Source organism: Tupaia chinensis, unplaced genomic scaffold, assembly GCF_000334495.1.
Source record: "Tupaia chinensis unplaced genomic scaffold, TupChi_1.0 Scaffold145652_1, whole genome shotgun sequence".
Classification (NCBI taxonomy): Eukaryota; Metazoa; Chordata; class Mammalia; order Scandentia; family Tupaiidae; genus Tupaia; species Tupaia belangeri.
Genome location: NW_006205509.1, coordinates 1,711,731 through 1,723,111, shown reverse-complemented (window position 1 = coordinate 1,723,111; position 11,381 = coordinate 1,711,731). Strand labels below are relative to the sequence as shown.

Below are 11,381 nucleotides of genomic sequence, written 5' to 3'. Positions count from 1 at the left end.
AGAAAGTGAGAAATCATCCCCCAGGCAGCACTGCAATTCCTACTCCTCCATTCTCTTCTCGGGGTTTTGGGCATGCACACATACATGCCCGGTGTGAGTTTAAAGCCCCCAAGTCCGGGACTCGAACCACAGTTAGCCATGTGGGGGAGTCCAGCAACATAACCATTACACCATCTGCTGGTCCCAAATAAAAGAATTCTTTAAAAAAATTAAAATACATATATAGAGATATTGAATAATGAAACTTAAATCCATAGTATTGCTTTTGTAATTTTTTTGGAGAGGTTTTTGCTATAGGGCACATGCGCTCACCAGAAAGACAGACAGAGACAGAGAGACAGAAAGCGAGAAATCACCCCCCTGGGGGGAATGGCCATGCTGCAATCTCTTCTCCTCCATTCTCCTCTCAGGATCTTGGGCACACATGCATACCAAGTCCGGGACTTGAACCATGGTCAACTACCCGGAAATCCAGTGACAAAGCCATTACGCTAACTGCTGGTCCCTGTAATGTTTTTGCTTTGTTTTGGTTTTTTTTGGGTTTTTGGCAATGATGATATTATGTGCTCTGTCTACATTTAAAACTTTTTTTAAAATAATTATTTCATTTTATTATTATTATTTTAAAATTTGCTATTTGGGTAACGTGCCCTTACCAGAGAGAGAGAGAGAGAGAGAGAGAGAGCCGACTGGTCTGGGACTCTAATTGTAGTTGGTCATGTAAGAGTCCAGCACCTTAGCCATCATGCCCCTACATTTAAAACTTCTTTTTTTTGGGGGGGTGGGGGGGCAGAGGTTTTTTCTATAGGGCATGTGCGCTCGCCAGAAAGAGAGACAGACAGAAAGTGAGAGATCATCCCCTAGGGGGGATGGCCACACCACAATCCCTTCTCCTCTGTTCTCCTCTTGGGATCCTGGGCACACATGTACACGTGCCCAGCATGAGTTTAAGCCACCAGGTCCGGGACTTGAACTGCGGTCAACTACCTGGGAGTCCAGCAACATAGCCATTACACCATCTGCTGGCCCCATTTAAAACTCTTAAGAAATCTTGATAGAGGCCAGCTATCGCTGGACTGCCATGTAGTCGACTGCGGTTCGAGTCCCCGACCCAGTGGCTTAAACTCACGCCGGGCGCGTGTGCGAGTGTGCCCAAGATCCCGAGAGGAGAATGGAGGAGAAGGGATTGCAGCGTGGCCATCCCCCCTGGAAGGGGGGTGATTTCTTGCTTTCTGTCTCTCTGTCTCTGTCTGTCTTTCTGATGAGCACACTTGCCCTATAGCAAAAACCTCTCAAAAATAAATAAATAAATAAGGAATTAAATAAATAAATAAATATTTAAAAATAAAAAGAAGGAAAAACCCACTAGGCGTATGTGTGTGCATGCCCAAAATTCCAAGAGGAGAATGGAGGAGAAGGGAATGCAGCTTGGTCAACCCCTGAGGGGGTTGCTTTAGGATTCAACTTTCCCTCTTGCTTTCCCTCTCTCTCCAGCACATGCATACACACCCTATAAAAAAACTAAAAAGAAAAAAAAGAAAGAGAGGAAACTTCTTAGATTGATGAAGAGTTTGATTTCATTTGCAATCAATGTTTAAGCATTTGGGGAAATATAATTTGCTAAATTCCTAAGTTTTTGATTTATTGGTTATATAACTAACATGAGAATATTTAGGGAAATGTTAATAATTGAATAAAGATTAGTACGTGGACATCAAAGCGCAAAATGTAATGAATATTCTCTATGCCCCAAGTGCCTGAGAAATTAAAGAATTTATCATCCTGGCCCAGCCTCTTTGCTACAGTTGGTAGCATGCTTGACTGTGGAGCTGGAAGCCACGTACTGACCAAGGTTTGAGTCCCTAGCCTGGTCAGCCTGAAAGTATACCATCTGCATACACACATACCCAGGGTCATGGGGGTCTAGAAAAAGGGATAACAACATGACTAAACCCTGTGGAGGGTGTTTCTCGCTCTTGCTCTCTTGTGTATGCATATACCCTGTTACAATTTTTTTTATTACCTTAAGCTTCCCATCTCTAATTTCTGCTGGTTTTTTGTTTGTTTGTTTTTGTTTTTTGCTTTGTTTGTTTTTGCAGGATCTCACTGTCATGATCCTCCTGCCTTAGACCTCCAGGGTGCTAGGATGACAGGCACATGCCACCATGACCAGGAATCAAACCCTATCCTCCTACATGGCTACAGCCTTCAGAGTACAACATCTTAGCAGCACGCACCACTGTGGCTGGCCCTTTGCTGTCTTTATTTGAATTCCTTTTTATTGCTAACATCTGTGGGATTCTATTTCCTCATCTATAAAATGGGAAGATAAAACTACCTAAATGAGCGGTTGTGAGAATTTAATGACATAATTCCTCCCATAGCACTTAGAACAATGACCAGCACATAAATGATGGCTATCTTTATCTTCCTTCAATACCAATTTGCAGTAAGAATGGAGGAGTGATCAGCTGCTCAGTGATCCCAGGACTAATCCAACCCTTCCAGATGATGTAAAGAATCTCCATGTTCTGGGGCCAGCAGGTGGCATGGTAGTTAAGGCACTGGACACTCCCACATGGCTAACCATGGTCCGAGTCCCAGACCTGGTGGCTTGCTTTCTAACTTTCCCTCTCTTTCTCTGTGTCTCTTCCTGGTCAAATTTAAATAAATGAATGGGGGACCAGCAGTTAGCATAATGGCTATGTCGCTGGACTCCCATGTAGTCAACCAAGGTTCGAGTACCAGACCCGGTGGCTTAAACTGACGCCAGGCGCATGTGCATGCATGCCCAAGATCCCGAGAAGAGAATGGAGGACAAGGGATTACAGCATGGCCATCCTCCCTGGGGGGTGATTTCTCGCTTTCTGTCTATCTATGTCTGTCTTTCTGGCAAGCGCACATGCCCTATAGCAAAAACCTCTCCAAACAATTAAAATAAATAAAGGTGTAGCATTCTTGGCAGTGCCTGAGCCGAGGCGTCCGGAGCCATCGCTGTGAAGACTATGGTGCTTCCGAACATCTTGCTCACCGGTACACCAGGGGTGGGAAAAACCACACTAGGCAAAGAACTTGCATCAAGATCAGGACTGAAATACATTAATGTGGGTGATTTAGCTCGAGAAGGGCAGTTGTTTGATGGCTGTGATAAAGAATATGATTGTCCCATTTTAGATGAAGACAGAGTAGTTGAGTTAGAAAACCAAATGAGAGAAGGTGGAGTTATTGTTGATGATCATGGTTGTGATTTCTTCCTTGAACACTGGTTTCATGTAGTTTTTGTGCTGAGAACTGATAACAATATATTGTACAAAAGACTTGAAACAAGGGGTTATAGCGAAAAGAAACTAAAAGAAAATATTCAGTGTGAGATTTTTCAAGTGCCTTATGAAGAAGCCACATCATCCCACAAGGAAGAAATTGTGCATCAGCTGCCCAGCAATAAACCAGAAGAGCTAGAGGATAAGATACACTAGATCTTGATATGGATTGAGCAGTGGAACAAAGATCATAAATCTTAACTTATAAAACTTTACATAACTTTACAATCGAAATAAATAAATACATAAATAAAAATTAAATAATTAAAGACAAAAAAGAATCTCCATGTTCTCACCTCTGTCTTCTTCCCAGCGTTGGCCTAAGTATTCTTTTTGTTTGTTTTTGCTTCAGGGTGCATGTGCTCACAGGGGAGAGAAAGAGAGACAGAGACAGTGAGAGGGAAAGTGAGAAATCACCCCCCCCCCAAGGGGGGTTTGTTCAGCTGGAAGGGACTGGTCATGCCACAATCCCTTCTCCTCCATTCTCCTCCTGGGATCTTGAGCATGCATGAACACGCATCCAGCATGATTTCTAAGTTGCGGGGTCCTGGACTGCAATCATGGTTGGTCATGTGAGAGTTCAGTGACGTAACCGCTATGCCATCTTCTGGCCCTCAGCCTTAGTTTTGTTTTTTTGTTTTTTTGGGTTTTTTGATATTTTTTTCTGTGGGGCATATGTGCTCGCCAAAGAGAGAGAGAGAGAAAGTGAAAAATTACTTTCCGGGGGTGGGGGAGATGGCCACTCTGCAATCCCTTCTCCTCCGGTCTTCTCTGGGGATTTTGGGGACACATGCACACACACCTGGCATGAGTTTCAAGCTACCAGGTCCAGGACTTGAACTTCAGTTGGCTATGTGGGAGTTCAGCGCCTTAACCACCACATTACCTGCTGGCACCTTGGCCTCACTGTTCTCCCTCACCTACCAGACCAATGAAATTATCTCTTTGCTTTACCATGGTTCCCTATCATCTCGTTTTCCTCCTCTTCCTCCCCCGGCACGCCTTGCTCCCTCTCATACCATCACAGCCAATTGAAACACCTACCCATTCCACAAAACCCAACTCAAATGCCATTTTCTTTTTTCTTTTTCTTTTTTTTTTTTTGGAGAGTTTTTTTTTTTTTTTTTTTTTTTTTTTGCATTTCTCTTTTTCCTGATACTTTGTGCGTTCCACTCAATTCAAGACCACCACAGGATGGCCACACTACAATCTCTTCTCCTCCATTTTCCTCTCGGGATCTCGGGCATGTACACACACGCACCAGGTGTGAGTTTAAGCCACCAGGTCCAGGATTCGAACTCTGGGTGACTACATGGGAGTCCAGCGACATAAGCATTATGCCAACTGCTGGTCCCAAATGCCATTTTCTTGATCATCACCAACTTTCTCCTTCCTTTGAGTACCTCTTTCCTGACAAGCATCATATTCTTTCTTCATCAGAGTCAGTTACCTATGTGTCTGGTCATTTCTTAAAATTATTTTATTTAATTTTATTATTTTTAAATTTCCTATAGGGCATGTGTGCTCACCAAAGAGAGAGAGAGAGGGAGAGAAAGTGAGAAAGGAAGCCGCCAGGTCCAGGACTCAAACTGGCAGTCAGGCTTGTATGAATCCAGCGCCTTTAACCAACCACCCCACCGTGTGCTGGCCCCATGGGCCTGGTCATTCTATTAAGTCATAAGCTCTCCAAAGCAGGACTCACTTCTGATGGATCTTGGGAGTCACTGAACTGCCCTGCCCCGGCCCTCGCATGTATTAATAATAGGTGCTCAGCCAACAGGTGGTAGATTCCTCTTTGAGTATCCCTGTCATCTAAGCAGAAGTAACAGAGATTTGCAAGCTTCCCAGGCCACCCTCACAGACCTAGGTAGACCACGGGAGAACAGGGAACCAGGGAAACCAGCAGTCTACGCGTGCCAAGGCCCACCAGGCAGATGGCAGAGCCATATTCCGGGAGCATGTGGAGCTGTGCCTGCTTAGCTCATCAACATTCCCCCAGTCATTCGGCCCTCAGTCAACTCTTTTTTTAGACCCTTCTGTGCTAGGTGTGGTGTGAGGGCCCCGGACACCAGCGGTAGTGTCAGTTCCCAGAGGGGTATGGGTCGGGAGCGCCTGTATGCACATACACGTGCCCACACGCCCCGAACTCCAGCTCCTGACAAACTGGCCGTCTGGAAGCCGAGGCTGAGAGGGCCGCCTTTTACCCTGTTTCCAAACAACTCCCTTTTCTGCGCCAGCGCCGCTGCTTCTCCCGTCTGTTTGCCCCTCGCCTCCTCCTCCCTCTGTTGGGGCTGCCGCTGATGATGAAATTTGGCTTGCAACACCCTCGTCCTCCCTTTCCTACAGGCCTGGGAGAGGATTAAGCCGCTGGAGTCTGAAATCGGAAAGATCCCAGCTTCTGCTCCGGAGCACCTCCCCACGCCCCCTCCTCCTCCCCGCCCATGCAAAACCAGAAAATTAATCTCCCCTTGTGCCTGTGATATGGCGGGCTGCATTCCAAGCTGGGCGTCGAGATAAAGCGGGGAGCCGCGGGATGGCGGCCCAGCGCAGGGGCCCCGGGTGGGGCCGGCTGGGGGGGTAACTGGGGAGATAAGGGCCTCCCAGCTCCATGAATTATTCACCGGCGCTGCCTCCTCCGGTTTGGCGGCCGCCCTGGGCGCTGAGATTGCGCCTTCTAGAGGGGCCGAGCAGCGTGGGAGGGGGGTCCATGGGGAAGGGCAGCGGGCTGTAGAAAGGTCCTCCTGGGAGCGGCAAGGCGGGGGACTTGGGAGGACTGTGCTTACCTGGGAGACAGCTCAGAGATAAAAGTACCCAGCAGGGCCTACCAATGCAGGAAAAGGAAGGTGTGTCCAGGCTTGAGGGACCCCAAGACCCAGCCAGAGGCCCCAGGGGTGTACTTCATTTATGCAGCTCATTAAACACTATGGAGTACCTGCAACTGCCAGGTTCTGGCCAGATCCTGGATCCTAGAGCTGAAGAAGATTCAGTCCCTGCCTGAGGGTGCCCTCAATATAGTGCACCTACTAAATACCAGAGCCTGAGAGTCTTGGGGCTTGAGCACAGTTCACTCACAGCGCCTGCCTCTCTGCAGCCCTTCCCTGCTCCCCTCCGCCCTCCCTTTGAGACAACTGCTGCCCTCTCTGGCGGAGCAACCTACCTGGATGGGTCTTGGGGAAGAGGCGAGAGGATAGATCTGCTCCCAGGGCAGCCAGAGCCCACAAAACAGAGAAACTAGGACAGGTGATGCAGAAGGGAACCAGGGCTCGGGACTGAGGTGAGGGCATTAACTGGGAAAGTTTCCTGGAAGACGAAAAGCCCCAGTCTCTTTAGGGGCCTTTTATTTTTCTCCTCTCCCTCTTCTCAAAGATCCACAGGTTTAAAGCAAGGAAGGACTTCAGCAATCTCCTATCTCGATGTCTCCATTTCTCTCTCTCTCCTTATCTACCCCTTCCGTCTCTGTCTCTGTCTCAGTCTCTCTCTATCATCTCCATTCCTCCCTCCCACACTGTATTGTCATCCATCTCCCCCGTCTTTTCTTTTTGCCAGAGGGGCCACGTGTTTACCAGAGAGACAGAGAGATGGGGAGAGAGAGAAAGCACACCATAATCCCCTCTTCATCTCTCCATCCTGTCAGGATTTGGGGCACACATGCACATGGCATATTTTTCAAGCCATATTTTTTTTGAATCACATAGCCATGTGGGATCCAACTCCTTTAACCACTAGGCCATGGGGCCACTTCTGCCCCCCTTTTTAGAGTTTATTTATTTCTTCCATGAGTGAGAGAGACAGAGCAAGAGGGAGAGAGACAATACACCCAACATGGTCTTGATGCCGAGATCCACCCCAGCCTCACTAGTCCCCAGAGCATGGGCATACTCGGGAGACCCCCTCCTGCACACTTAGAACCTTCCCATGCGGGTCAGCTTTGCAGAGTGCGCCATTTTACCACTGTGCCACCATGTGCACCGCCCCATCGTCTGTCTCCAACACTTTTTAAGTAATTTTGTTATAGAGGCATGCACACACCAAAGAGACAGAGAGGGCAAATGAGAAAGCACTCCTCAGGGGTGATGGCCAAGCCACAACCCCTTCTCCACTCTCCTCTCGGGATTTTGGGCACACTTGCACACACGCCAGTGCATATTTCAGGCCGCTGGGTCCAGAACTTAAATGGCATGATCGGCCATGTGAGATGCAACGCTGTAACTACCACACCACCACCGGCCCCCGGCCTCCTTTAACAATGTTTTTTCTTTATTCATGGTAGACCGTGTGTGTGCACGTGCGAGATGAGCAGCCTCCAGTGTCTGGTCATGCCCCAATTCCCCTCCTCCAGTCCTTTAGCCCACTGCATCCCAGACACTGGCGCACGTGTGCCTGGCAAGTTTCAGGCTGACTGGCTGGAGATTTGAACCGTGATTGCCATGTGGGATCCAGCTGCTCTTGGGCAGTATGCTACCACTGCACTCTAGAGCCAGCCTAGTCTCCCTTTTTAAAAAAAAAAAAAAAAAGTTTATTTCTTTTCTTCATGAGAAAAAAAGACAGAGACTCCCAACAGGGTCTTGCCACACCAAAATCCTCTCCTGGGTCTTCTAGCCAGCCAGATGACAGACACACTCTGTGCATTCACATCGACCTGGAAACGCATCCCTGCGCCTTCCCACACGGCCCCAGCAGCACCCCTATCACCTTGTGCCACTGCCACTGAGCCATCTGCTCTTCTCATCTCTACCTTTGCCCCAAGTCCTTTACCGCTCTTGCTTTCTGCATTTCTCTCTGCGTCTGTATATTGTCTTTTTAATGATTCCTCCTTTCCAAAGCTGTGAATTCTGAAAATGACATGTTGACACACAAATAGGAACGTGTGACAGTAGAAAGGTGGCTTTCTTCCAGCCCACTGGGGAGAGGAGAGGGAGAAGGGGACAGCATAGTCCTGGACACAGACTCTGAGACCCAGAGGCAGCACTATGGGAGAGTGCTCCCCAAACATGCGCTGGCACAAGTAAGAGACCCTGAGACACCCCGAGAGCCAGGAGAGAGAGGTGCTGGGAGAAGGTGAGGACCAGAGGAGATGCCCCCCGGACTGCAGAGGCAGATACTCTGCCCAGCAGCCAGCCTTGACCTGGTGCGCCCTGCAGATATGAAGCCCCACATTCACGAACCAGTGAATGAGGCACATGTGCTGAGACCCATATTCAAGCTGGAGAATGAAGGAGACTCAGCTGCGAGAAGGATGTGCTGAGGGGGTAAGGTGAGCCTCTGAGGATGGAGAAGTCAGTGATTTGGGTGGGGAAGGGAACAAGCTGAGTGAGAAGGAGAGAAATGGGGAAGAAGTGGGAGAAATGGGGGAGAAGAAAGGAGAGGGGACAACATGAAGTGGCAGGGAACAGGATGAGGTAACAGAGAAGTGTGGGAGGGGGTAAAAAGAATATTCGAACCAGAAAAGAGAGAAAGCAGGGGGAGATGAGGGTCATGGGGCGGTGAGCAACGTGGAGTACGGTCGGACTGGGATGAGTCCAATCCGTCTTGGGTCCCCAGCCCCTACCCACCGCCTGCTAATTAACTCCTTAATTGTCTGCATTTGCTGAGCTAGCAGATGAAGTGGATGCAGACAGATTGGGGCGCTTGTGATTTCACGCACGGGGGAGCAGAGAAGAGCTGCCTGGGACTCCCAGGGGGCCTTGTCCCCCCTTTGCCCTCCCCTCCCCACCCCTCTCCGAGAAGCTGGAGGGTGCTTCTGCACCTAGCAGATGGGGCCATCTGCAAAGGAAGCGTCCATGGGGAATGTGCCCCATCAGTCTTCTAGGGACGGTCATAACACTTGCCACTATTAATGGAACACCTACTGTTCGCTAGGCACTCATTGTTTCATCAGTGTGGGCGTTCACTGTGCTTTAGGGTAGAGAAGAGGGAGACTCGGGTTAAATTACTTGCCCAGGACCATACAGCACTGGTGTGGCAGAGCTGGGATTTGAATCCAGGTTAGCACCCTGACAAAGCCCTGGCCAGATGCCGCACACCAGTCAGCGGTGGGAGGAATACCTCCACACCTATTTTCCTATTTCTCTGTCAGCCCCTCGAGGAGAAAGGATACTGAGGTCTGGGGACTGCAGGGGTCAGAGATAATGAAGTATGAAAGAGAAGCTGGGAGGATGCTGAGGGAGCCAGGACCTGTCAGGGCTTGGGCAAGCGGTGGGTGACACAGGAAGGTGCAGTGGGACGCTGACCACAGTCCTGGAATCCTCTCCTGTCATTTTACTGAGGCTCCAGCAGCACCAGCTTCCCTTTTCCTCATCTCTGTCCCACAAACCCCTGTCAGAATGACTGTCCCTCTGCCACTCTATTCTGGCAGCCCTGGCCCATCCCCCTACAGTGTTTTACTCCTGCCTGTTGCACTAGGGTCACTTGTCAACTTGTCAGTCTCTCTTTGACACTGGGAGATTTTGAGAGCAGGAACTAGACTGCTCCTCTCCATGTCTCCAGGGCCAACCTTGGAGCTTACCACAGGAAAACCCAGTGAAGGCTTGCTGCAACAGGGCAGGGGTGGAGGGCTCTGTGCATACAAGCACCCATCTTCTCTATTGACGAAGAAACAACAGTACAAGGGATTTCGGTTGTATATACAAACTTCCCGGCCGGGAACCAGCAGATGGCATAATGGTTATGTCACTGGACTCCCATGTAGTCAACTGTGGTTTGAGTCCTGGACCCAGCGGCTTAAAACTCACACCAGATGTGTGTGTGTGTGTGTGTACGTGCCCAAAATCTTGGGAGGAGAGTGGAGGCGAAGGAATTGTGACCTGGTCCTCTCCCCTGAGAGGTGACTTCTTGCCTTCTGTCTCCCTGTCTCTGTCTGTCTCTTCCTGTCTCTCTGGCACACACCCTATAGCAAAAAATCTCTCTCAAAACAAAAACAAAAACAAAAAACCCTTCCAGGGCCAACTCCAAGGCCTGGTGGTTAAAGCAGCTGGATCCCAACATAGTCTGAATCCCAGACTCAGCAGCTTGAGAAACACACCAGGTGTGTGTGTGTGTATGTGTGTATATGTGTTTATGTGTGTATGTATGTCTCACTATGTCTTTGGCAAGTACATATGCCCTCTAGCCAAAAAATAAAAAAGAATGGAAAAGAAAGAAAAAATTCCCTAACGTGAGAGATTTTTTCCTATGAAGGGTTGATTCAAACCAATACGTTCTCAAGAACAAGGTTTCTCAAGACTAACTACATATAAAAGATTTCTAAAAGTTGAGAGGTTGGGCCAGCAGGTGGCGCGGTGGCTAAGGCAGCCAGATCCCACAAGGGTGACTGCACAGTGGAGTCCTGGAGCTGGCAACTTGAAAGTCATATAGGGCACATGTGTGCGCCCCAAACCCTGAGAGCAAAATGGAGCAGAAGGGATTGCAGTGTGGCCACCCCACCCCGGGAGCAGGGTGATTTCTTACTTTTTAACTCTCTCTCTTTCTCTCTCCAGTGAACACACCCTATAGCAAAACATTTAACTAATAAATTTTTTTAAAAGAGAGGTTTTTGCTATAGGGCACATGTGCTCGCCAGAAAGACAGAGAGAGACAGAGAGAAAGAGAGAAATCACCCCCCAGGGGGGATGGCCACTCCACAATCTCTTCTCCTACATTCTCCTCTCGGGATCTTGGGCACACACGCACACGTGCCCGGCGTGAGTTTAAGCCACCAGGTCCGGGACTTGAACCACAGTCGACTACATGGGAGTCCAGCGACATAGCCATTGTGCTAACTGCTGGTCCCTTAACTAATAAATTTTTAAAATAAAGTTGAGAGGCCCAGCCTCAGCTGGAGACTCTGTGGGAAGACTTTTGTTTTGTATCTCTAGTCTACCTCAATACTCAGGAATGGCTGTGACACAAGGACCCTGGCAAAGGTCCCCTCTGCTCTCCTTCTCACTCCCTCTCTTCCTCTCAATAAATAAATAACCTTTTTTTTTAATGAGAGGAAGATTCTTTTTTAATTTATTTATTCATTCATTCATTTATTTTAATTTGATCAGAGTGAGAGAGATGCAGAGAGAGAGAGAGAGGGGA

The 11,381-nt window shown here is 48.6% G+C and overlaps 1 protein-coding gene across 1 annotated transcript; it reads left to right on the top strand.

Moving 5' to 3' along the window:
- Positions 1–2,979: 2,979 nt before the first annotated feature.
- LOC102475659 (adenylate kinase isoenzyme 6-like) lies at positions 2,980–3,476 on the top strand. Its single transcript, XM_014584073.1, has one exon. It carries the CDS (start codon positions 3,006–3,008, stop codon positions 3,474–3,476), a length of 471 nt encoding a protein of 156 aa, XP_014439559.1. The 5' UTR covers positions 2,980–3,005.
- The last annotated feature ends 7,905 nt before the right edge of the window (positions 3,477–11,381 follow it).

What these genes read in the sequence shown, in the direction of transcription:
- LOC102475659 (XM_014584073.1), top strand. Translation starts at nt 3,006, where the DNA reads ATGGTGCTTCCGAACATCTTGCTCACCGGTACACCAGGGGTGGGAAAA.